This window comes from Gadus chalcogrammus, chromosome 13 (genome assembly GCF_026213295.1).
Source record: "Gadus chalcogrammus isolate NIFS_2021 chromosome 13, NIFS_Gcha_1.0, whole genome shotgun sequence".
In the NCBI taxonomy this organism is placed as follows: Eukaryota; Metazoa; Chordata; class Actinopteri; order Gadiformes; family Gadidae; genus Gadus; species Gadus chalcogrammus.
The window spans coordinates 25,208,135-25,234,105 of record NC_079424.1 but is presented as its reverse complement, the minus strand read 5'-3'; the positions used below and the strand labels follow the sequence as shown (position 1 = coordinate 25,234,105).

Here is a 25,971-nt window from a genome sequence, read left to right as displayed (position 1 = left end):
TCTATGGTATTAAGCAATAACTTTAAATGCATTTTTTTCTCCCATCTAACAAATAGACATTTAATACGAATCTTAATAAGTATATTTAAGCTTATTTACAGAAGATGCATCTATTTTTTTCATTGTTCTGAATGTTGTGTATAACTCGCTTAGTGGTCTTTCTGTTGATTTATTGCCATTTAGTATTTATTTAATAATGTTGCTCATAAGTTGTTTAGTACTCCCCATATATTTGACAATAAGCTGTCTTTTACAAGAATGCCTTATTTCAACAATCTGATGTTCACCTGAAAGTAATTAAGTGCCATAATATTGCTTATCCACCTAATGTTGTCTTCTTTAGTTCAAGAGAAAATGTACTAAGTTCTGGTTGTAATTGTTAATTTTACCATGCACAACCAAATTGTCTTTTGTGTTTTGAATGTACTGTATAACCAGTATAATTTCCCACATAGTTATGTGTTGACAATGAATTAATATCATATCTTTTTTCACTCCAAATGCAATATCACTAATATGCATGAATTAATTCACATATTATATGTGTGAATTTGATAATGTTATCAACTGAAATCAAATATATCTAAGATTAACCCTCTATGTTTCACTATCATTTGCAGAATGACAAAGCCTAAGAAGAAGCGATGCCCCTCATGCCAGGCCGAAAATTCTGTTGGAAGGAAGACATGTTGCCAGTGTCTCCTCCCCCTTCCCCGGAAGAACAAGCTCCCAGATAATTTGCAGATGGACAGCTGGGCATCCTCTGCAAAGTCATACAGAAACGGTGCCAGGGCTATAAATTCAGCCCAGCTATCTGTGAGTTTAAATTACTGTAATTCAACAAAGGTTTTGGCCTCTGAGACAATAACATAATGTTCTTATTTGTCAATTTGTCCTCCTTTTAGGTAAAGTGAAACCACCATAAATGCTGTAACAAACCATGACTTTCATCATTGATCAATATGCCTGATATACTGATCACCGGATACCTGATCATATATAACCTAATAATAAGATAATAGGCTGCCTCTTTAAAAAAAAAAATAGGAACAACTAATTTAAAATGACCCATAATTTGTTCTAATTAAATTGAAAATTCAACAGCTGCCTTTTACAAAGTGGACAAACACCCCCACCTTTGTTCATGACTATGCCGCCACATGCAGCTTCACATATTTGTTGGTTTCCTGATCATCTGCTCAGGATGGCATATTCAGGTTATCTTGTGTATGTGGCGGGCCTGCAGTGCTGCCGGGCCGCTTACAAACACACACACACACACAAACTGAGCGGGGCAGACAGACTATGCAAACCATTTTTTATCATCTCTTAATAGGTTGTGTTTTCTGTGATGTGAAATTAATGACTGTGTGTCTCCAGAACACATTTCAATCATTTTCAAAACTTTATTTAAAAAAAAAACTTTTAGTTTATTGATTTTTCCTTAACAGTTATGATTTACTAACCGGTTACAGGGGCACACCCCTAATTTTGACAGACAACACAAAGTTAAGCTAATAATAAGCAAAGAGTCTAAGCTCTTGAGTTGATGCTGATTATCCTCACCTGTAAATGCCAATACTTGTGTTATGCTAATTGTTAAGCAAAGGTGTAAATGCATATATTTTCTTCATTGTATTTCCTGCAGGTCTTAAAACTAAATGCCCTTGGTCGGAAACCCCTACTATTTCTTGGAAATCCTGGCCGCAAAGGAAAATCTGTGGGGGACTTGATTCACTTTATCCCCACAGATAACGTGTTGGTGAAGGATATCATTTCCAAAATGAGCAAATGCTATGAGCTCCTCCTGACAAGTAAGATCATCCTTGTTAAAGATACATACATTATACAGTTGAGGACACAATTATTAGCCCCCCTATGACATTTTTTTATTAGGAAGTTAGCTGCAGGCCGGCAGGGCATCAGTCAAAAGCAGCGACATCCGTGTTATCAGATGTATGCGGTGAAATTAAAACGGAGGACAGAAACCCAAACTATAATCTTGAACATATATATAATAAATTAGTATTTGTAAAATTGAGGCTAAATTAAATAGGTTGTTCTAAATGTTTTGGGAGGAGTTCTTCCGTGGCTCATATCAGATTTTCTTTTATACTGTTTCAGTGTTGCAGGGCTGTGCTCCACAAGCAGCTGTGCCCCCCCTGGAAAACAGCGGTCCACCAGCCCCTCCTGTGTGCTCTCAGCCTCCTCCAGAACCCTTCTCATCCCCTCAAACTCCTCCATCCTTCTCCAACTCCCAACCACCTCCATCCTTCTCATCCCCTCAAACTCCTCCATCCTTCTCCAACTCTGAACCTCCTCCATCTTTCCACAACTTAGAACCTCCTCCATCCTTCTCCAACTCCCAACCTCCTTCCTTCTCATCCCCTCAAACTCCTCCATCCTTCTCCAACTCCCAACCTCCTTCCTTCTCATCCCCTCAAACTCCTCCATCCTTCTCCAACTCCCAACCTCCTTCCTTCTCCAACTCCCAACCTCCTCCATCCTTCTCAGACCCTCAAACTCCTCCATCCTTCTCTAACTCTGAACCTCCTCCATCTTTCCACAACTTAGAACCTCCTCCATCCTTCTCCAACTCCCAACCTCCTTCCTTCTCTAACTCTCAACCTTCTCCATCCTTCTCCAACTCCCAACCTCCTTCCTTCTCTAACTCTCAACCTTCTCCATCCTTCTCCCCTCAACCTCATCCATCCCTCTCCAACTTTGAACCTCCTCGATCTCCAGCCTCCTCTTCCAAGAAGAGGCCCAAAATAAAAGGTTTGATTTACTCTGCATAAATGTTGATGCTATATAAATGTATTACATTGTTAGGGTTTTCTAATTAACACAATATACTTCATGTGATTTGTATTAATCTTTTCTACTTTATCTTTTTAGAATGCAGAAAACACAAAAATCAAAAGGTTTTCCTGTTTCAACGCATTGTTGATAAACGTGTTTTAAACGTAAGTTAAAAACAAGTGTTTTTTTTAATTATGAAACATTTGCAACGTAGTCCTTATATGCTTCATAAGACAACACATAATGGTGTATGTTGAGGATGGATTGAGGGCTTTTAGTTTAGTACATTTACTGCGTTTTTCCATCTGCACTTTTTGCTGGCCAAGCCAAGCCGTTCAGATTTTGTTGCCCATTACCACGAGAGTCGGATCCAGGATGGACTTTATCTGGAGTGGGGCCAAAAGCGCCCTGGCCCTGCCTCTAAAAATAAGCGAGCTGAGCTGCTCCTATTTTCGGTACTCCTCGCATGGGGTACCAAGCTGTCTGAAAGGGTGCCGAAAAGATGAAGCTATACACTGCCGTCAGTTGATTGGTCGAAAGAATAACTTTGGCCTTAAAAGAGGCCTATGTGTAGTCACCTTTGCAGGAGTGAAGAGAGTATTGTGTTTAGAGAAAAGGATAACATGAACGTTATGGCATATTTGGCTATAACATGTAAAATTGTTAGGTTACCAATTTCTACAGGATTTTGTGTTGGACCATTTAAAAACAAATGCAACTCATACTGTTGGACCCAGATAGACAGTGTTTAAAATTTGATGCTTAATCCTTGTATTAAATAATACATTCTAAGTTGTGTGGTGATAGTAGGTATTTGGAGATGGATAAATCACACAATACAGCTAAATTGACCATCTGTCTCTACAGGAAATGCCTTTCTCTCACAACTACTTCTGTCATATTTTCTGATGTCATGCCTTTCAGGGAAAAGAAGAGGTGAAAGTCTCTTGGACACCATGCCCCAAGTGGTAAGTTTGACTGGAAACAAAGGATTTATAAAACATGTTTAAAGCTATAGTGTGTAACTTCTGTCGGGGCCCAAGAGGAATTCTGAGTAATTACAACAACACTGTCGGTGCATCTACATGAGGTACACTTTTGCTGATCGCACATCAATTGTATCCCTTCTGCTGTACGTCCAGGTTTTTTATGACTAATACAATCAACAACTTTAACATTTCTTGGGCTCTTTTCTGGGCTCCTTCACCAGTGTCAACACTGCCCTACTGTGAAATAAAGAGAGAGTTTTGTGGAGCTGTTGGGCTTAATCAACTCTGTGTAAATTCATTGGACAATGGCACAAATGTTACAGACGAAAGTAACGCACTATAGCTTTAATAAGAATGTTATAGATAAAAAAAGTTCATCCTTTAACCTTCAATTACTGTTTTTTATTTCATTTCTTGACAGTGGGAAGAAGTGGGACGATTCATGGGAGCCAGACAGCCAACAGTTTAGCTAAATCTATTTTATTTATTTATGTATATTATTTTATTTGTTTGATATTCCTGTTTCTTTGGAAGTGTTTATTACACACAAACACACACATACATACACAGACATCTTTCAAAAGTGATGCATTTATTAAATAAATTGTTGTTACTGCCTCGTGCGTTTGTCCATTTTATTGCATTTATAATTATATATATATTTTGAAATACAATGATTGAAAAGTTTTTGCTAAGCTCTGACTGTTAATTGTGTAACAATATGACAAAAGGTGAATTATTATTTTAAATCGTTTTGGTGTTTGTGTACATAGATTTGAGTGTCTGGAGTGCTCACAAACCCAGAAATGTGAAACGATTTACTGCCTCAGTGAGAAATCATGAGATGCTCCTAGCTTCCTATGACACACGGCAACACAAGTCTCACTCCCTACTCGTCAGAAGTGTGACGCATGGCCAAGGATCCCTGGCGTCAAGTTCCAACGAAAGATGTGTACCTTTTGCGTTGTTTTTCAATGTGGGGGTCCAATTCGGTATCACGCCAAAGCGTGAGTGGAGGAATAGCATAAACGGGGCGAGTGGTTCTCCCAGCATTTGGTGAAATGGTTAGGTAGCCTATATTAGTATTTAATATAATAAATATTAATACTTATTATCTGAATGGGAAATGCAATATTTTAGGACAGATTCACCATTCAACGTGTTTCTAATAACATTTCTAGCGAGAAATTTACTTTATACCTGCATAATCTTCAGTCACTGAATGTGTCAGATCTTTAGTTTGATAGTCATTAGGACGATTTTATGGTCTCGCTAGCATGTTTAAACGACGTCAGGTTGCTAGGGACGCGACGATCTAATTGTGGGCCAGCCGAGGCTGACACATAAACCAAATTTGACCTATAACCAAATGTATGATAATGCTGTATGTATAGCCTAATTTTTTATGTTATAAATATTTTAATATTGTCTAGAAGCCCTTGGATAATCCACCTGAATTTGGTTATTCTTTGGTTATTATTTTCAATGGTCATATACAGATCTTGTTCTAAAGATAATTGAATAAGAGCTATGGTCTTCTTATAATATTATAACTAAATAATTGTATATTTATATATAGAATATATATTTTAATATTTAATTAATTACATATTAAACCAATTGCATTTCGATTGGGAGATTATTTTTTTAGAAAAAGTGTGTGTGTGTGTGTGTGGGGGGGGGGGGAACTCTCTAGTTATGGATTCGTCAAAACAACAATTTCCGATTTATCCGATTTTTAAACCAAGTCGCGCACGGCTCTAATGACATGCCCTATTATTTTCAATGGGGCTGCGGCTACGTCACTTGACTGTCATGGTTGCTATAGTGATTGCTATCGATAACCCTCTCCTCCAAACCACGTTAACGAGGGCGGCAACTGAGCTACCGTAAATTAAATGGTGTTGTTTTTGTCGTAAACAAGGGTCCGCTGGCTAGGAAATAGACAGATATTCAAAATTTCATTCAAAAGGCACCTTGGAATATGTTTCTATTATCCGCAGATTAGATTTACTTTTGTAATGAACTTGATTCGTTTTTTTAAATCGCTGTCTGGTGGCTTGTTACGTCACTCTCAGATATGCGCATGTAGAGATTTTATAGTGACACAGCCTATAACCTATTCTTGAAAGCAAAACAAGGTTATAGATTTAACGAGGCAGGGTTACTTGAAACAATGAATTAAGTATCATGGTGAGAGGTCATTCATTCCTCCTCCTGAGTGTGCTTCCTATTTATGTCAAATGTACCCCTACTGTCCACAAGCACCCCCATTAACAAATAAGCTATAGACCTGGGGTTTCTTTCATATCAAAGGGGGTCAGAAAGGACGCATATTATCAACTTTTATCAAGTAGGGCTCCATCCCTACAGGAAAGGCTCACACAAGTGACTAAGCAAGTGCTCCATCTCGTTGCACCTCACCCAGCGGCTCGCTTGCAAGATTTTGGGCTGAAGTTCTTCCCAGACCTACACCCTAGCCATCCAACATGCATATCTGAGAATCAGGCCTCTCTTTAATAATGACAAAAAGTTATATGAGAAATACACATTAACTTTTTGTTATCTCATAAGCGGCGTGGTGCCGGCTCCTATTGACCTTTTGACCCCAGACTTCAAAAACGTGGCCACAGGCCAGCTGTGTCTACACACCTTAAGCCACAAATGTACACCTCTATCCCACAAAAAATGGGGACGAGAAACTAACCTTTGACTTATGTACATTTACTATACTGTTGGAGGTCACGCCCCTTTTCCGACCTTTTCGGGATAGCTAGGGATGCTTAAATGTTTACACACATTTCCCGGGGCCCCAAGAACGACATATCCGAGATTTGGAGTTCTAGCCCTTAGAGAAAAAAAGTTTTCCCAAATGGAGTGTCATTTGGACAAAGCCCCTCAGAAGTGTTGCCTGTAAGACCTAATGGTTCAGAATGTGGTGGAAAAAGTTTTTGAGATAGGAAGGTCCTACCGCCCTGAAATTTGAATACCTTATTCTAGTGCCTAACTGGGACCCCCGCACCGAAACTTGGCCCGGTCGGACCCCGAGGGCCGGAAGGGGAGGCCCCCCACTTCCTAACCTCGGGGTCCGACCGGGCCAAGTTTCGGTGCGGGGGGCACTGTGGGGACCTCCAGTCCCACTTCTCATTCTAACTCGGCCGCGCCTCATCCAGAACTCCCCGCTGATTGGCCACCTCCAGGCCGGGTCCCCGGCTCCGTCCCTCAACCCCGCCTCCAGTGACTCTTTCCCAGCAAAACTTCCTCGGGACAGCCCCGCTGATTTACCACCTCCGGGCCGGGCCTTTTATTCTATAGAGCTCATCGTCTCTACAGGTTTTTATTGATAACGTTTTTATCTGTTCAGTAGCCTACTTTATAACTGTTTTGAAAAGTGCTATATGAACCAAGTCTTTTATTAAATTCTGATAAATAGACAAGAGATGGCACAGAGGAGACAATTCTATAAGACATAAAACAAATAATCAGCTTTGGAAAAAGCTTTCTAGTGCACTTGAAGGAAGTTAAAGGATCAGACAACATTTAGGCAAAAACACATTTATTAGTTATTTCACAAAGGTTTTAAAAGGCAGTTAAATAGAGTATGAAATCAATTAAAAATAATTTGGTAAATAATCAAAGCATAGCCATTGTTTAAAATGCATCATCCGAAATGTCAGAGTCATTGTCCGAGTAGTCATCAGAAGTGTCCTGGGAGTTGATCATCTGTGCCCCCTCTGCTGCAGTCAACACTTGTAGGTAGCAGTGTCTCGCGTTAGCCATCATTTTTGTGATGAAGTGCCGTTTCTTTTTGATCATGCACTGTAGACCAGTCAACCCTTCCTCAGTAAGGCCCCAAGGTGAATCTTGAAGGTTATGAGAAAGCCAGTATTAGTAAAATGATCACCAGTCTTTGATGTGCATATAAATGTGATGCAAGTTAAAAACATACGTTCTGTTGTAGCCCTTGAAACAAGGCAGGACAGCTCTTTTAGGGAGTGAGCACGATTCCCCAGAGACCTCCAGTGCTGATTGATCTCCCTCTGAAGAATCATTTTCTCCTCCTGGATTCTTTTCCCTGCCATGACCAGGTCAAATGCTCTCCTCTTGGTCCGAAGGTCAACAGAGTCTGAAAAGCATTTATAAAAAAACATTAACTCATATTCATGAAAGATGAGCATACAACAAAGAAGTTAGATGGAGATCGATTAGAGGCATTAGGTGTGCCAAATTTGCTGGAAGTATTTAAAATTCAAACTAGCAACTGGTGAACCTACCACTGTGTGGTAGCTGCCATGGCCAAGCCGTCTCTCCAGACAGAATGTTTTCAAAGCACAGAGTCTCTGTTGTGGGAACCATTCCGTTGTACTTCTCCACCACAGAACTCAGGAACCCCCTCTCGTCCCGGATCTTGCGGCGGATCCTGGCACGACCTTTGTTGCTGTCGCAGTCTTTGTAGAGACGCTGCGACCGTCTCTTAATACTGGCAACCAGCACCTCGACCCTGCTGGCCAAGGCGGCAACATCAGTCGTGTTGATGGTTGTTGCTGTAGAGAGGAAATGCGTGTTACATTTTAAGTGACTTCTAATAACGGTTTAATTTGAATGAATACTTCAGAAAGACTAGGTAGAATGTTAGAGGATATTATCGCCAAGAGTCTGAAACTCTGCTTACAAAACTTATAATTTCCTCACCGTCTGCCCAATCCTTCACGTCACTGACCCAGTCCTCCATCTGGTTCTCTGTGACGTCCAATTCGGTCTTCATGGACTCCATGTTCCGCTTTTGGGCATCCAGAGCTTTTGTGGTCTACAAATGACAAAATAATTAGAGTAAATAAAAATAATTAAGTAAATTCAGTGTACAGCCTCAATATCTGCTAACAAAACTTAAAAAAAAAAGATGTTAATACCCTCAGATATCTGCGGGACAGTGAGGTGGCCAAGTTGTCAGTCTTTTGCTGATTCCAGCGCATGGCCAAGAGGGTGAGCATGTCTGTGCGTCCTGCAGCATAAAATGATGGCGTTATCTAGTGTTAACTTCAGCTTATTTCTTGTACCCATGTTCATACTTTATAGCCATTCACCTGCTTTGGACATGTGTTTGGTGGTCACTGCTATCCGAGAGAGGAAGGCATTGACCTGCTCTACCTCCTCCCCTAGTGTCAATCCAGCCCCCTCTTGATAGGCACCACTCCATTTTACCTGTTTAAAATGCATAAAAAACAAAGCATGTTATGACATGTCAATATTGACGTGAATGTGTGGATATTCACATAAAGTGATTCACTTGGTAATGATTGCTTACGTCACATTTGTAATCGTGGGCTTTGGCATGGAACACTGAAAGGAAGGGCTTCATGCTGAGCAGATGCTGGAGCTCTGGGCAGCTTCTTGCAACCTTGTTGAGGTAGGGCCAGTATTTACATGTGACATCCATGCAATAAAAGGTCGGCGTGAGGTTGGCCAGCTTTCGTTGTATGTACAGGGGATATGCAAAGATCTCTCCCCTGAACATATTGAGGGCACATAGGAGCAGCCCATGCCGACACACAGCAAGCTCCAGTCCCTCTTCATCCAGCTTGCTGGCAGATTTTTTGGAGGTCTCTCGAGCCGCCGACCATTCCCCCCCACAAACGCCTCTTCCGGGCACCTACAATATAAACATTTAAAATGGTCAAAAGGGTTACCTAAAAAAAATCTTGAATAGGAGATTATTGTATTCATGTTTATATAATTATAGTCTGCAATATTACATGCTTGGTTGTGGTGTGAATGTAGTTCACAAATTTTGCGACGTCGTCATCCTTCGCGATGAAGACGCCATCAAATATGGCCTGTTCCTCAGCACTAAATAAAACAGGTTAATTGGTGCATATTAGGAGGCTGAACTTTTGTCATTAGTTCAAACACTGACATTATAAATAATTTATAGTACCTAGATGCATTCTTGAAGCGGTAATGCTTGCGGTTACCATCCACGGAAACCGCAAGCATATCCGGGCTGCAGGCAGGACAGGTGAATGGCTCCTCCTTGCATATGTTGTCCATCTCATATTGGACAGCCTCCCACTCAAAAAAGCTTTTGGCGAAGGTGTCAGCTGAGATCTTCCCAGTCTGTCTCAAAAAAAAAAAAAGACATCAACGGCTAATGAGATTTTTAAGCAGCATACAAATAAATAAAAAAAGGACAGATAACTTCAATACTCACACGGCCAAAGCGGACAGTTCTCTGATCCAACATTTTTAAAAATGCCTGACAGGACAATCCAGGTGCTGCCATTTTCATTTCTTCAAATGAAGCAAAAACATCAGTTCCATAAATGGTGGCAAAGTTCAGGGTAGCTGGCCAGTAGTCGCTGTGAAGAATGCCGTCAACACCAGCAGTCCATGTGGCTTTGCACGCTTCACATGCCAACTCAGGCATGCTGAGCTCATGTCTCCCTTAAAAAACAAATATAAAAGGGGAATTACACACTTATTTATATTTATGACTTTTTATATAATGCATTACTTAAAGAGCCCATGCCATTAAAATCACATTTTTCCTGTTGTTTGTTAAATAACATAGGTCTGAATAAGTTTGTGAGCTGTGGTAAGTTTGAAATCTATGCAGTTTGTCTGCTGAATGCAATAGGCAATGAAAGGGAAAAGGCAGAAGAAATGAGCCAATCTGGATAAGGTGACACTGTGACGTAGCGTTGTCAAACTATTATTCATGGCCCTGCCCACTTGGTTGGTTCGTAACCACCCACAAGAATTCTGAAGGAGTCGTGATTGAGCTAGTGCTAAATGCTAATACGTGTATGGTAGTTGCTTAGTTCGTAGTAACAGGCTAGTTACAGAATTTTGAATGCAATGGCCGAACGACATCGAAGTACATGAACTGCGACATGCTGCCTGCCGCCGGTTGCCGCGGCGCGAGGCACCACCGCCGCGAACCACCACCGCCCGGCAGCGGGCAGCCGGGCGGTGGTGCCTTGCGCCGGCAGCAGGCAGCAGGCAGCAGGCAGCGCGCGGTTCTGTCTACTACAGATTGATGTGGAAGTGGAAGAACCAGAGACGTCGGAGAACCCGACGAAGTCCTTTGTGATTCATTATATCGTCTGGACGTGCACACAGCTTTTGGCCGTGATAATATGTATTATTTGATATAGATATCTATGTATTATATGATATTATTTAGATATAGAGCTCCAGGACTGTAACGCAAGTGTTGTACACTTCCTTGTTATTTGGATAACCGTTCTGCTGTCGGACTCTCGTCTATGGTATTTCTACAACTAGACCCGTAGTGGGGGTTATCTCAGCCATGGTTGAGAATGAATTGGGGGAAAGGAACTTTGGCTTTGACTCCCTGAAGTCATGAACCACGACATGGAGGAGAAAGGGATTGTTGACCGCGGTCGTCTCCCGCCGGAGCTTCGCTGCCGATGGACCACCGCCTCGGCTTCAGGATGCGGTGATTAGCGCTGACCGCTTCCGAGGCGGCGGGAAGCAGGGCTCAAGCGGGATACATCCGCGGCCAACAATCCCTTTCTCCTCCATGTCGTGGTTCATGTAGCCTACTTCAGGGAGTCAAAGCCAAAGTTCCTTTCCCCCCCAATTCATTCTCAACCATGGCTGAGATAACCCCCACTACGAGTCTCGTTGTAGAAATACCAGAGACGAGAGTCCGACGTGTTATGCCATAACACCAACAGCAGAACGGTTATCCAAATAACAAGGAAGTGTACAACACTTGCGTTACAGACCTGGAGCTCTGCTCTATATCTAAATAATATCATATAATACATAGATATCTATATCAAATAATACATCACGGCCAAAAGCTGTGTGCGCGTCCAGACGATATAATGAATCACAAAGGACTTCGTCGGGTTCTCCGACGTCTCTGGTTCTTCCACTTCCACATCAATCTGAAGTAGACGCGGTCGTTTGAGATTCATAATAACCTATCGTCTGGAGGCTCACACAGATTTTGGCCGTGATAATATATATTATATATTATATGATATAGATATCTATGTATAATATGGGTTTCTAAGAGCCATTGCGATACATCCACCGTAAACAGAGCGCATGGTACCGTGGCTACAAGCTGCTCAGGGCCAGGTGATATTATATATTATATAGATATCTATGTATAATATGGGTTTCTACGAGCCATTGCGATACATCCACCGTAAACAGAGCGCATGGTACTGTCAATGGCTACAAGCTGCTCAGGGCCACACTCCCACCCCCCTCCTTGACCTGCCTTGACACGCCCACCGTATACAGAGCGCATGGTAGTGGCTACAAGCTGCTCAGGGCCACACCCCCACCCCCCTCCTTGACCTGCCTTGACACGCCCACCGAAACAGCGCGTTTGGGGGAAGCTCAATGTGCGACTGTTTCGGAGTGACTGTAACTCTGCACCACGGCTGAATTTCGGGGACGTCTTTGAATACTGTGTTTGTGGCCCACTAATACCTATATTAAAGCATCATAAAATAGAATGGCATGGGATCTTTAAGTAATTTTAAGATTTCCTATACAAAGCCATCATAAACCTGTGGCAGTAGTTGAGAAGGGATTGCTATTATTAAAAATAAACTTTTCAAACAGGACAAAAGTTACACGTTCTCACCATTCATTGTGATCACAGCCACAGCTTTTCCTGGTTTGAGCCTCAGTGCCTCTGTTGGACAACCACAGATTTGGCGAGGGATCTCCACAGGTACATACCGCACTAAAATAAATCAAAGGGAAAAAAAAGTGAATTAGGAATCATTTGTAACAGGGAAAAACATTGTACCCATGTGATAAAAAGTTTACCAACCAAGCTTCTTAAAAAGTATTCTTAGTAGAATTTAAATTGGTAATATACTTTAAATCGCGTTGAATGAAATGTGAAAATTAAATACTGTTTTTTATCGGACTATCAGTTTTATGGAAGTATCAGTGTTTGAAGTTACTCTGCAGTCTGTCAACTTCAAAATGACAGAGCACATAAACTCTAAGGATGAGGGATACCTTAAATCAGAAAATATGGCCCCACACATGCGCGCCCAAACACACACATGTTATTTTGTACTTAAAATACATTGTACAGAACTTACCACACTGGCAAAGGTCCATATTCTGTACAGTAGTTGTTGGGGGCAATGGCTGGAAAAATCCCAAAGTACTGGCATCTCGGTTGTGAAGGGGGTGTCTGGTGTGCATGACGACGTCGCACTCCGCACAGAATAAGGGCCGTGGTAGACAATCACGACAACGAACAACAGCTAAATTGCTCCAACACTGTTGGCACTTTCGGGTTCCCACATTTTCTTGTGCCAGTGCGGTGTTAACCAGACGAGGTCTCGCTGCCTTCCAGCTCTCCGAAGAATTGCTCTTTCTTGTGCTCCAGTTTAATGAAGCAGAAAGAGAGGCTTGTGGGGTTGGTGATTCCACCCCATCTCCTGTTGCATCGCTCAATGATTGCTGGAGATCTCGTAGAAATCCATCTGTTAAAATAGTACAAAAGAGTCCGTTTTTTATTTAAAGTGTCTTTATGGAATGGCTGTTAAAAGGTGAAATTACTATTACCATGTTCATAATTACTGCAACATGGACTTTACATCTTAACTCTGTAACACATACATCATACAGATACAAGTAAGAATTTCCTATTAATTAATGTTCACCAATTATTAAAAAGAAATGTTTTACATACCAACGTTATCAGGAGCAAAGACCACCTCAGAGTTTGAGTCAGGAGCATTTTTGTTGGGATGAGTCTTCTGCTGTTGAAGTCCACTGCTGTTACCAGCTGTAACTGAAGAAAAAAAAGAAAAAAAAAGACAATAATTTATAGTATAGTATGTAGAGTATAATAGCACACACTCACTGTTAAGCATTTATCTAGATTTGACTGTTTAGAAGCGACAAGTAGACCTTTTTGATATTTGATGGGGCTGAAAAAGGGTAGAACGAAAATGTATTTGGTTTGCAAATGAGTCATCTAAATATTGGTTCTGGTTTGCCTCCGCCGATACCATACACATCAAGCTTTAGGTTTTCCTTGATTTTAGCGTGCCTAAAATCTGGGATCTTTAAACATCAAGAATGCAAAAACAATACTGACCCTGATTGGACTGATTCCTAGCTGATCGTGGTCTTGCATGAATTAAGTTCCCGTCACTGGTTCTCTTCTTCCACCTCATGGTTGGCGGTGCTGCTGCTTGCTCATCCTGCACCACAGCAATCAAGTCATCAACCCCTTGGAGGACATCATTGACCTCTTGCTGAACAGCCATGTTATCCACCCTCGAAAACAGATTCTGGAGTTCTGAATCACTCATGATGAAGGGGACAGACAGACAGACAGACAGACAGACAGACACAGGTGACAGGCAACAGAGAGCGAGAGAGAGAGAGACAGACAGACGCTTACAAGTACAACACTGCAAGGACAGGTTGACAAGACAGATGTGGCTCTTAAAAGTGCCTTTGGGTCGAGGTTTTAGAAAAAGGGTTGTTTGGGTTGGTTTGGATGACAAAAATTGCAGGACCTGTTGAGAGAGCAGAACAGAATTGATAAACTCAAAACTATAATACCAGTGCATTTGCTCTTTGGAAAGATGAGAACCTGTAGAATTGAATGACATCAGAATAACTGCATCAGGTACAGACAGTGCAGGGAAGGGAACAATATTGCTTTTCCTTCCAGCCGGTTACACACACCTCTAAAACCAAGCATTTTATGCATGGATATGTCAATTCGTTTTGGTCAGGGTCCTTTTGGAGACTCCAAAAAAGACCTTTGGCTACCCAAAAAGCATACTTTAAACAAAAGGTTTACTACACATGAACCCAAACATGTAGAAGCATAATATTGGTTTCAAATGAAGGCATAATCACTCAAAAATCAGATTTTTAGCTATTCCGCCTATGCAATTTTGACAAAAATGCAAAAACACAGTGCTTAAGCCATTATTTTTACTTAAAAAGTGCAAACCGCAATGGTATAAAAAACCTCATTGCTAAGGATATCAACAACGACGATAAGTTAAGAATGCACCAAGAGGGGGAGGGGGAGGGCGGCCATTTTGACCCAAGACACTAGGATACATTTGATCGGTAAACATAATTATTCCACCGAATGGTTGACATTGGTTGAAAATCCTGAGAATCTAAGCTTTCAAACGGTGTATGACATGACTATATCACTCAACCTTATGATGCCGAAAATTGACCCAGCATGTTGCGGGGAAGGGGTGGTGCAACTAAAATTCACCCGCCGGCGAAATTTGACGATTAAGTGGTTAAATCAGATGAAACCGCAATTCTAAAAATGTGCTGACAACATTTAGGCCGATTCTATTCATTCATTATAGTGGCTTAGATTTTAATATTTTCTATATCGAACAAGACACGTACCTGATTCTCAGAGGGAACACTGCAACTGGCACGAATCGTGGGGGAGTTTATATACTTTGCAGTCACGTGACTGCCATGGCAAAGAGGCCGACAAAATAGCGACGAACAGCGGCCAAATAGGGGAATTGCAGCCTTGCAGATTTCCAATACTGCAATCAATCAACGATTTAGACCATAAATGTTCAAATTAGATATCAAGAAAAGATAAACATACTCGGAACTTGTGATCTATATACAGAACCTGCTGATGAAATACAACTGCTTAGGATCGTTTTAGTGACACCTCCGCCAGTGTTGCCAGATTAGGGCAGATTACCCGCCCATTCTGGCAACATAGGCTTTCCCGGCAGAGAACAAACAACATATGTGTAATCCGGGGCATATAAAGACTGGGACCAGAAAGTAATTACTTTCTCTCCATTGAAACCCATTCACATTTTTCGATCTCATAGGTCCCGTGGGGACCACCGGAAGGGGCGTGACTTCGCCACTCTAGTATTGGTGCCTTCAAACAGTCGGAGTTCCTGGGAATTTCGGAGGTTGGGACCTTCAGATCGGAGGAAATCGCCTTGAACACTCTGTGGATTTCCCTCGGAACTTCCTCTACGGAAGTAGAGGAACCCGAGCCTCCGAGTTGACGTCAAAACAATAGCTGCCCATAGAGTGGCGAAGTCACGCCTCTTCCGGTAGAGCTCATGGGACCTATGAGATCGAAAAATATGAATGGGTGTCAATGGAGAGAAAATAATTATTTTCTGGTCCCAGTCTTTATATGACCTGGATTACACACATGTTGTTTGTGGATTTGAATGATAATTTTTCATGCAAAGAAAAGTAAAAATTTTCGTGAAGAAGATTGATAATTTTAAGTTTTATGTGAGGCCGCTTTGTGAACTACAGCTCTTCGCTGCTCTCGACGCATATGATATACGTCACAACACCCGCACTTGGAACTCGGCACAGAGATGGCGATCTCTCTGCCCCACTTCACCGCTGTTTCCAAGGGGAGGATAAAAGCATCGAAAGAGTTGAAAACCATCATAAATCGGGGCACGTGCAGAGTTTCAGTTATGCCGATGGGAAGATTGTCGGTCTTCTCCACGCCAGTCGCAGGGAGCGTGACGTCACATACGAGCCGTGTAGTCTTTCTCGTTGTGTTTTCTCTACAGCCTTTATCTGAACAGTTGCACAATAAACGGTTGAACTCTTTGCATGAAAAATTATCATTTAAATCCATAAACAACATATGTGTAATCCAGGGCATATAAAGACCGGGACCAGATAATAATTATTTTCTCTCCATTGACACCCATTCATATTTTTCGATCTCATAGGTGCCATGAGCTCTACCGGAAGGGGCGTGACTTCGCCACTATTTCATTGACAGACTAAAGTGAACGTGCAGCAAGCACTAAGAGGTGAATTTAACACCCGTTCCAACATTTGAATTACAGCTTAAAATTATAAACATTAACTGATTAATTCTCCCTCATGTTCAACCATCGCAAGCAGTTCTAGTAACTGATTATTCTGATTCAGTTAAAAAGCGCAAAGAGGTCCCTGCGGGCATCCATACTTGTTGTTATGAAGTCTAGTCTCACGAACGACCTGTTTTTCCGGTTTTATGTTATAACCTACGAACGTTTCCTGAAACGTAAGAGCTTCCGAACCTCCGAGCTGCTTTGAGGGCGGCTGCGCAGTGCACACCCAAGCATCACGTTAACGCGCATGCAGAAAGAGGATGTCACGGAAATCATGTCCGTTAGCTTTTCAATATAAATCTGTCAAAATAAAAGTCACGCAAAACAATCGTTATTTTGGGGATTCGTTTATCCGCGTGGGAAATTTGAATTGTGGCGTGTGATAGTGTGTGAACTGGTTGATATGAGTGTGTCTCAGGGCCAAATGGTGAGACTTGGCAGCTCTGTCAGTTGTGAAACAAAGCGGACGGACGTGGTCTCTATAGCAACGACCTCAGCTACCCAACACTGATCAAAAAAACGATTGTTTCTCTCAATCAAAGCACCAAACAGGACAACTGATGCCCAGAGCCTTAACCCTTACATGTTGTGTAATTAACAAGGACACGTTGGTGTAGTTGTGTTGAGGAATGTCACAGATGTCACTGTAAAATCGCTGTTATTGTGCAGCCATCGGCTCTTCCGTTAGCCAATGGGATGAATGCTTATAGCTTCATATATTGCCGTGGAGGGATTACATTGTAATGAGTGGAAAAACCCCTGCGTCGAAAAAAGAAGCACAAGGTCCTCCGTTAGCCAATGGGATGAATGCTCATAGCGTCTCTATGTGCAGCCATCGGCTCTTCCGTTAGCCAATGGAATGAATGCTCATAGCTTCATATATTGCCGTGGAGGGATTACATTGCAATGAGTGGCAAACCCCCTGCGTCGAAAAAAGAAGCGCAAGGTCCTCCGTTAGCCAATGGGATATGAATGCTCATAGCGTCTCTATGTGCAGCCATCGGGTCCCCCGTCAAAGGGTTACATTGTAACTAGTTGAAAACCCCATGCGTCTAAAAAAGCAGCGCAAGGGTACCCTTTTGCGTCAGAAACTGAAGCAAAAGTCACTGACCGTTCGTCAGAAATCGACGCGCTCGGAGTGAGAATGTGTTGCAATGTAAGGTCAAAAACACGTTGTTGGTCGAAAAGTGATTCTAGCGCTCTGAAAAGCATTTGGAACGCATAAAAACAAGAAATGTTGATTTTTCTGTTCATTTCAGAAGACAAGTCGAAAACACATTGTTGGTCAAAAAGTGATTCTAGCGCTCTGAAAAGCATTTTGCAAGCGTAAAAACCAAAAATGTTGATATCTGTCAATTTCAATGCAAACGTGTTATAAAGCTTACCAAAGGGTTATGGGGCCATACTCCACTATTTGGAAGTGGAATACATTAGTTTTGAGTAGAATCAACAATATAAGATTAAAGACACATTGTTGGTCAAAAAGTGATCCTAGCGCTCTGAAAAGCATTTTGCAAGCGTAAAAAACAAAAATGTTGATATCTGTCAATTTCAATGCAAACGTGTTACTAAGCTTATCAAAGGGTTATAGGGCCATACTCCACTATTTGGTAGTGGAATACATTAGTTTTGAGCAAAATCAACAATATAAGGTTAAAAACACATTGTTGGTCAAAAAGTGATTCTAGCGCTCTGAAAAGCATTTTGCCGGCATAAAAACAATAAATGTTGGTATCTCTGTCAATTTCAATGCAAACATGTTACTAAGCTTACCAAAGGGTTATTGGGCCATACTCCACTATTTGGAAGTGGAATATATTAGTTTTGAGCAAAATCAACAATGTAAGGTCAAAAACACGTTGTTGGTCGAAAAGTGATTCTAGCGCTCTGAAAAGCATTTGGAACGCATAAAAACAAGAAATGTTGATTTTTCTGTTCATTTCAGAAGACAAGTCGAAAACACATTGTTGGTCAAAAAGTGATTCTAGCGCTCTTTAAAGCATTTTGCAAGCGTAAAAACCAAAAATGTTGATATCTGTCAATTTCAATGCAAACGTGTTATAAAGCTTACCAAAGGGTTATAGGGCCATACTCCACTATTTGGAAGTGGAATACATTAATTTTGAGCAAAATCAACAATATAAAGTCAAAGACACATTGTTGGTCAAAAAGTGATTCTAGCGCTCTGAAAAACATTTGGCACGCATAAAAACAAGAAATGTTGATTTTTCTGTTGATTTCAGAAAACATGTCGAAAACACATTGTTGGTCAAAAAGTGATTCTAGCGCTCTGAAAAGAATTGTGCAGGTATAAAACAAGAAATGTTGGTATCTCTGTCAATTTCAATGCAAACGTGTTACAAAGCTTACCAAAGGTTTATTGGGCCATACTCCACTATTTGGAAGTGGAATATATTAGTTTTGAGCAAAATCAACAATGTAAGGTCAAAAACACGTTGTTGGTCGAAAAGTGATTCTAGCGCTCTGAAAAGCATTTGGAACGCATAAAAACAAGAAATGTTGATTTTTCTGTTCATTTCAGAAGACAAGTCGAAAACACATTGTTGGTCAAAAAGTGATTCTAGCGCTCTTTAAAGCATTTTGCAAGCGTAAAAACCAAAAATGTTGATATCTGTCAATTTCAATGCAAACGTGTTATAAAGCTTACCAAAGGGTTATAGGGCCATACTCCACTATTTGGAAGTGGAATACATTAATTTTGAGCAAAATCAACAATATAAGGTCAAAGACACATTGTTGGTCAAAAAGTGATTCTAGCGCTCTGAAAAACATTTGGCACGCATAAAAACAAGAAATGTTGATATTTCTGTTTGTTTCAGAAAAACAAGTCAAAAACACATTGTTGGTCAAAAAGTGATTCTAAGCGCTCTGAAAAGAATTTTGCCGGCATAAAAATAATAAATGTTGGTATCTCTGTCAATTTCAATGCAAACGTGTTACTAAGCTTACCAAAGGGTTATAGGGCCATACTCCACTATTTGGAAGTGGAATACATTAGTTTTGAGTAGAATCAACAATATAAGATTAAAGAAACATTGTTGGTCAAAAAGTGATTCTAGCGCTCTGAAAAGCATTTTGCAAGCGTAAAAAACAAAAATGTTGATATCTGTCAATTTCAATGCAAACGTGTTACTAAGCTTATCAAAGGGTTATAGGGCCATACTCCACTATTTGGTAGTGGAATACATTAGTTTTGAGCAAAATCAACAATATAAGGTTAAAAACACATTGTTGGTCAAAAAGTGATTCTAGCGCTCTGAAAAGCATTTTGCCGGCATAAAAACAATAAATGTTGGTATCTCTATCAATTTCAATGCAAACATGTTACCAAGCTTACCAAAGGGTAATAGGGCCATACTCCACTATTTGGAAGTGGAATATATTAGTTTTGAGTAGAATCAACAATATAAGATTAAAGACACATTGTTGGTCAAAAAGTGATTCTAGCGCTCTGAAAAGCATTTTGCAAGCGTAAAAAACAAAAATGTTGATATCTGTCAATTTCAATGCAAACGTGTTACTAAGCTTATCAAAGGGTTATAGGGCCATACTCCACTATTTGGTATTGGAATACATTAGTTTTGAGCAAAATCAACAATATAAGGTTAAAAACACATTATTGGTCAAAAAGTGATTCTAGCGCTCTGAAAAGCATTTTGCCAGCATAAAAACAATAAATGTTGGTATCTCTGTCAATTTCAATGCAAACATGTTACTAAGCTTACCAAAGGGTTATTGGGCCATACTCCACTATTTGGAAGTGGAATATATTAGTTTTGAGCAAAATCAACAATGTAAGGTCAAAAACACGTTGTTGGTCGAAAAGTGATTCTAGCGCTCTGAAAAGCATTTGGAACGCATAAAAACAAGAAATGTTGATTTTTCTGTTCATTTCAGAAAACAAGTCGAAAACACATTGTTGGTCAAAAAGTGATTCTAGCGCTCTGAAAAGCATTTTGCAAGCGTAAAAACAAAAAATGTTGATATCTGTCAATTTCAATGCAAACGTGTTACAAACTTACCAAAGGGTTATTGGGCCATACTCCACTATTTGGAAGTGGAATTTATTAGTTTTGAGCAAAATCAACAATGTAAGGTCAAAAACACGTTGTTGGTCGAAAAGTGATTCTAGCGCTCTGAAAAGCATTTGGAACGCATAAAAACAAGAAACGTTGATTTTTCTGTTCATTTCAGAAGACAAGTCGAAAACACATTGTTGGTCAAAAAGTGTTTCTAGCGCTCTGAAAAGCATTTTGCAAGCGTAAAAACCAAAAATGTTGATATCTGTCAATTTCAATGCAAACGTGTTATAAAGCTTACCAAAGGGTTATAGGGCCATACTCCACTATTTGGAAGTGGAATACATTAGTTTTGAGCAAAATCAACAATATAAAGTCACACATTGTTGGTCAAAAAGTGATTCTAGCGCTCTGAAAAGCATTTGGCACGCATAAAAACAAGAAATGTTGATTTTTCTGTTTATTTCAGAAAACAAGTCGAAAACACATTGTTGGTCAAAAAGTGATTCTAGCGCTCTGAAAAGCATTTTGCCGGCATAAAAACAATAAATGTTGGTATCTCTGTCAATTTCAATGCAAACATGTTACTAAGCTTACCAAAGGGTAATAGGGCCATACTCCACCATTTGGAAGGGGAATACATTAGTTTTGAGCAAAATCAACAATATAAGGTCAAAGACACATTGTTGGTCAAAAAGTGATTCTAGCGCTCTGAAAAGCATTTGGCACGCATAAAAACAAGAAATGTTGATTTTTCTGTTCATTTCAGAAAACATGTCGAAAACACATTGTTGGTCAAAAAGTGATTCTAGCGCTCTGAAAAGAATTGTGCAGGTATAAAAACAATAAATGTTGGTATCTCTGTCAATTTCAATGCAAACGTGTTACAAAGCTTACCAAAGGGTTATAGGGCCATACTCCACTATTTGGAAGTGGAATACATTAGTTTTGAGCAAAATCAACAATATAAGGTCAAAGACACATTGTTGGTCAAAAAGTGATTCTAGCGCTCTGAAAAACATTTGGCACGCATAAAAACAAGAAATGTTGATATTTCTGTTCGTTTCAGAAAAACAAGTCAAAAACACATTGTTGGTCAAAAAGTGATTCTAAGCGCTCTGAAAAGAATTTTGCCGGCTTAAAAATAATAAATGTTGGTATCTCTGTCAATTTCAATGCAAACGTGTTACTAAGCTTACCAAAGGGTTATAGGGCCATACTCCACTATTTGGAAGTGGAATACATTAGTTTTGAGCAAAATCAACAATATAAGGTCAAAGACACATTGTTGGTCAAAAAGTGATTCTAGCGCTCTGAAAAACATTTGGCACGCATAAAAACAAGAAATGTTGATATTTCTGTTCGTTTCAGAAAAACAAGTCAAAAACACATTGTTGGTCAAAAAGTGATTCTAAGCGCTCTGAAAAGAATTTTGCCGGCTTAAAAATAATAAATGTTGGTATCTCTGTCAATTTCAATGCAAACGTGTTACTAAGCTTACCAAAGGGTTATAGGGCCATACTCCACTATTTGGAAGTGGAATACATTAGTTTTGAGCAAAATCAACAATATAAGATTAAAGACACATTGTTGGTCAAAAAGTGATTCTAGCGCTCTGAAAAGCATTTGGCACGCATAAAAACAAGAAATGTTGATTTTTCTGTTCATTTCAGAAAACAAGTCGAAAACACATTGTTGGTCAAAAAGTGATTCTAGCGCTCTGAAAAGAATTGTGCAGGTATAAAAACAAGAAATGTTGGTATCTCTGTCAATTTCAATGCAAACGTGTTACAAAGCTTACCAAAGGGTTATTGGGCCATACTCCACTATTTGGAAGTGGAATATATTAGTTTTGAGCAAAATCAACAATGTAAGGTCAAAAACACGTTGTTGGTCGAAAAGTGATTCTAGCGCTCTGAAAAGCATTTGGAACGCATAAAAACAAGAAATGTTGATTTTTCTGTTCATTTCACAAAACAAGTCGAAAAAACATTGTTGGTCAAAAAGTGATTCTAGCGCTCTGAAAAGCATTTGGCACGCATAAAAACAAGAAATGTTGATTTTTCTGTTCATTTCAGAAAACAAGTCGAAAACACATTGTTGGTCAAAAAGTGATTCTAGCGCTCTGAAAAGCATTTTGCATGCGTAAAAATCAAAAATGTTGATTTGTCATTTTCAATGCAAACGTGTGACTAAGCTTACCAAAGGGTTATAGGGCCATACTCCACTATTTGGTAGTGGAATACATTAGTTTTGAGCAAAATCAACAATATAAGGTCAAAGACACATTGTTGGTCAAAAAGTGATTCTAGCGCTCTGAAAAACATTTGGCACGCATAAAAACAAGAAATGTTGATATTTCTGTTCGTTTCAGAAAAACAAGTCAAAAACACATTGTTGGTCAAAAAGTGATTCTAAGCGCTCTGAAAAGAATTTTGCCGGCATAAAAATAATAAATGTTGGTATCTCTGTCAATTTCAATGCAAACTTGTTACTAAGCTTACCAAAGGGTTATAGGGCCATACTCCACTAGTTGGAAGTGGAATACATTAGTTTTGAGTAGAATCAACAATATAAGATTAAAGACACATTGTTGGTCAAAAAGTGATTCTAGCGCTCTGAAAAGCATTTTGCAAGCGTAAAAACAAGAAATGTTGATTTTTCTGTTCATTTCAGAAAACAAGTCGAAAACACATTGTTGGTCAAAAAGTGATTCTAGCGCTCTGAAAAGCATTTTGCCGGCATAAAAACAATAAATGTTGGTATCTCTGTCAATTTCAATGCAAACATGTTACTAAGCTTACCAAAGGGTTATTGGGCCATACTCCACTATTTGGAAGTGGAATATATTAGTTTTGAGCAAAATCAACAATGTAAGGTCAAAAACATGTTGTTGGTCGAAAAGTGATTCTAGCGCTCTGAAAAGCATTTGGAACGCATAAAAACAAGAAATGTTGATTTTTCTGTTCATTTCAGAAAACAAGTCGAAAACACATTGTTGGTCAAAAAGTGATTCTAGCGCTCTGAAAAGCATTTTGCAAGCGTAAAAACAAAAAATGTTGATATCTGTCAATTTCAATGCAAACGAGTTACAAAGCTTACCAAAGGGTTATTGGGCCATACTCCACTATTTGGAAGTGGAATATACTAGTTTTGAGCAAAATCAACTATGTAAGGTCAAAAACACGTTGTTGGTCGAAAAGTGATTCTAGCGCTCTGAAAAGCATTTGGAACGCATAAAAACAAGAAATGTTGATTTTTCTGTTCATTTCAGAAGACAAGTCGAAAACACATTGTTGGTCAAAAAGTGTTTCTAGCGCTCTGAAAAGCATTTTGCAAGCGTAAAAACCAAAAATGTTGATATCTGTCAATTTCAATGCAAACGTGTTATAAAGCTTACCAAAGGGTTATAGGGCCATACTCCACTATTTGGAAGTGGAATACATTAGTTTTGAGCAAAATCAACAATATAAAGTCAAAGACACATTGTTGGTCAAAAAGTGATTCTGGCGCTCTGAAAAACATTTGGCACGCATAAAAACAAGAAATGTTGATATTTCTTTTCGTTTCAGAAAAACAAGTCAAAAACACATTGTTGGTCAAAAAGTGATTCTAGCGCTCTGAAAAGCATTTTGCATGCGTAAAAACCAAAAATGTTGATATCTGTCATTTTCAATGCAAACGTGTGACTAAGCTTACCAAAGGGTTATAGGGCCATACTCCACTATTTGGTAGTGGAATACATTAGTTTTGAGCAAAATCAACAATATAAGGTCAAAGACACATTGTTGGTCAAAAAGTGATTCTAGCGCTCTGAAAAACATTTGGCACGCATAAAAACAAGAAATGTTGATATTTCTTTTTGTTTCAGAAAAACAAGTCAAAAACACATTGTTGGTCAAAAAGTGATTCTAAGCGCTCTGAAAAGAATTTTGCCGGCATAAAAATAATAAATGTTGGTATCTCTGTCAATTTCAATGCAAACGTGTTACTAAGCTTACCAAAGGGTTATAGGGCCATACTCCACTATTTGGAAGTGGAATACATTAGTTTTGAGTAGAATCAACAATATAAGATTAAAGACACATTGTTGGTCAAAAAGTGATTCTAGCGCTCTGAAAAGCATTTTGCAAGCGTAAAAAACAAAAATGTTGATATCTGTCAATTTCAATGCAAACGTGTTACTAAGCTTATCAAAGGGTTATAGGGCCATACTCCACTATTTGGTAGTGGAATACATTAGTTTTGAGCAAAATCAACAATATAAGGTTAAAAACACATTATTGGTCAAAAAGTGATTCTAGCGCTCTGAAAAGCATTTTGCCAGCATAAAAACAATAAATGTTGGTATCTCTGTCAATTTCAATGCAAACATGTTACTAAGCTTACCAAAGGGTTATTGGGCCATACTCCACTATTTGGAAGTGGAATATATTAGTTTTGAGCAAAATCAACAATGTAAGGTCAAAAACACGTTGTTGGTCGAAAAGTGATTCTAGCGCTCTGAAAAGCATTTGGAACGCATAAAAACAAGAAATGTTGATTTTTCTGTTCATTTCAGAAAACAAGTCGAAAACACATTGTTGGTCAAAAAGTTATTCTAGCGCTCTGAAAAGCATTTTGCAAGCGTAAAAACAAAAAATGTTGATATCTGTCAATTTCAATGCAAACGTGTTACAAAGCTTACCAAAGGGTTATTGGGCCATACTCCACTATTTGGAAGTGGAATATATTAGTTTTGAGCAAAATCAACAATGTAAGGTCAAAAACACGTTGTTGGTCGAAAAGTGATTCTAGCGCTCTGAAAAGCATTTGGAACGCATAAAAACAAGAAATGTTGATTTTTCTGTTCATTTCAGAAGACAAGTCGAAAACACATTGTTGGTCAAAAAGTGATTCTAGCGCTCTGAAAAGCATTTTGCAAGCTTAAAAACCAAAAATGTTGATATCTGTCAATTTCAATGCAAACGTGTTATAAAGCTTACCAAAGGGTTATAGGGCCATACTCCACTATTTGGAAGTGGAATACATTAGTTTTGAGCAAAATCAACAATATAAGGTCAAAGACACATTGTTGGTCAAAAAGTGATTCTAGCGCTCTGAAAAACATTTGGCACGCATAAAAACAAGAAATGTTGATATTTCTGTTCGTTTCAGAAAAACAAGTCAAAAACACATTGTTGGTCAAAAAGTGATTCTAAGCGCTCTGAAAAGAATTTTGCCGGCATAAAAATAATAAATGTTGGTATCTCT

General features: G+C 39.4%; 2 protein-coding genes across 4 annotated transcripts in view; both read left to right on the top strand.

Moving 5' to 3' along the window:
• Positions 1 to 17,243, top strand: part of LOC130401541 (uncharacterized) — a 191,568-nt gene extending 174,325 nt beyond the window's left edge. Inside the window, exon 12 of the mRNA XM_056605362.1 lies at positions 15,650 to 17,243. The gene's annotated coding sequence lies outside the window, so the exon portion shown is untranslated. The remainder of the gene's footprint in view (positions 1 to 15,649) is intronic.
• LOC130401538 (uncharacterized) lies at positions 435 to 4,803 on the top strand. 3 transcript variants are annotated; one of them, XR_008903852.1, is made up of 6 exons: positions 435 to 816; positions 1,649 to 1,814; positions 2,125 to 2,778; positions 2,899 to 2,966; positions 3,670 to 3,770; positions 4,213 to 4,803. XR_008903852.1 is itself a non-coding variant. In XM_056605354.1 (6 exons), the coding sequence occupies exons 1-6, from the start codon at positions 622 to 624 to the stop codon at positions 4,262 to 4,264; spliced, it is 1,179 nt and encodes a 392-aa protein (XP_056461329.1). In that variant the 5' UTR covers positions 435 to 621; the 3' UTR covers positions 4,265 to 4,803. The 3 variants fall into 3 exon arrangements, 2 of the variants coding, with proteins under 2 accessions (XP_056461329.1, XP_056461330.1); XM_056605354.1 differs by having other exon boundaries at positions 3,727 to 3,770; XM_056605355.1 differs by lacking the exon at positions 2,899 to 2,966 and having other exon boundaries at positions 3,727 to 3,770.
• Positions 17,244 to 25,971: the final 8,728 nt, after the last annotated feature.

What these genes read in the sequence shown, in the direction of transcription:
- LOC130401538 (XM_056605354.1), top strand. Translation starts at nt 622, where the DNA reads ATGACAAAGCCTAAGAAGAAGCGATGCCCCTCATGCCAGGCCGAAAAT. An exon ending in CTATGAGCTCCTCCTGACAA is followed by an intron (nt 1,815 to 2,124) that starts GTAAGATCATCC and finishes ATACTGTTTCAG; the next exon opens with TGTTGCAGGGCTGTGCTCCA. An exon ending in TTGATAAACGTGTTTTAAAC is followed by an intron (nt 2,967 to 3,726) that starts GTAAGTTAAAAA and finishes CATGCCTTTCAG; the next exon opens with GGAAAAGAAGAGGTGAAAGT.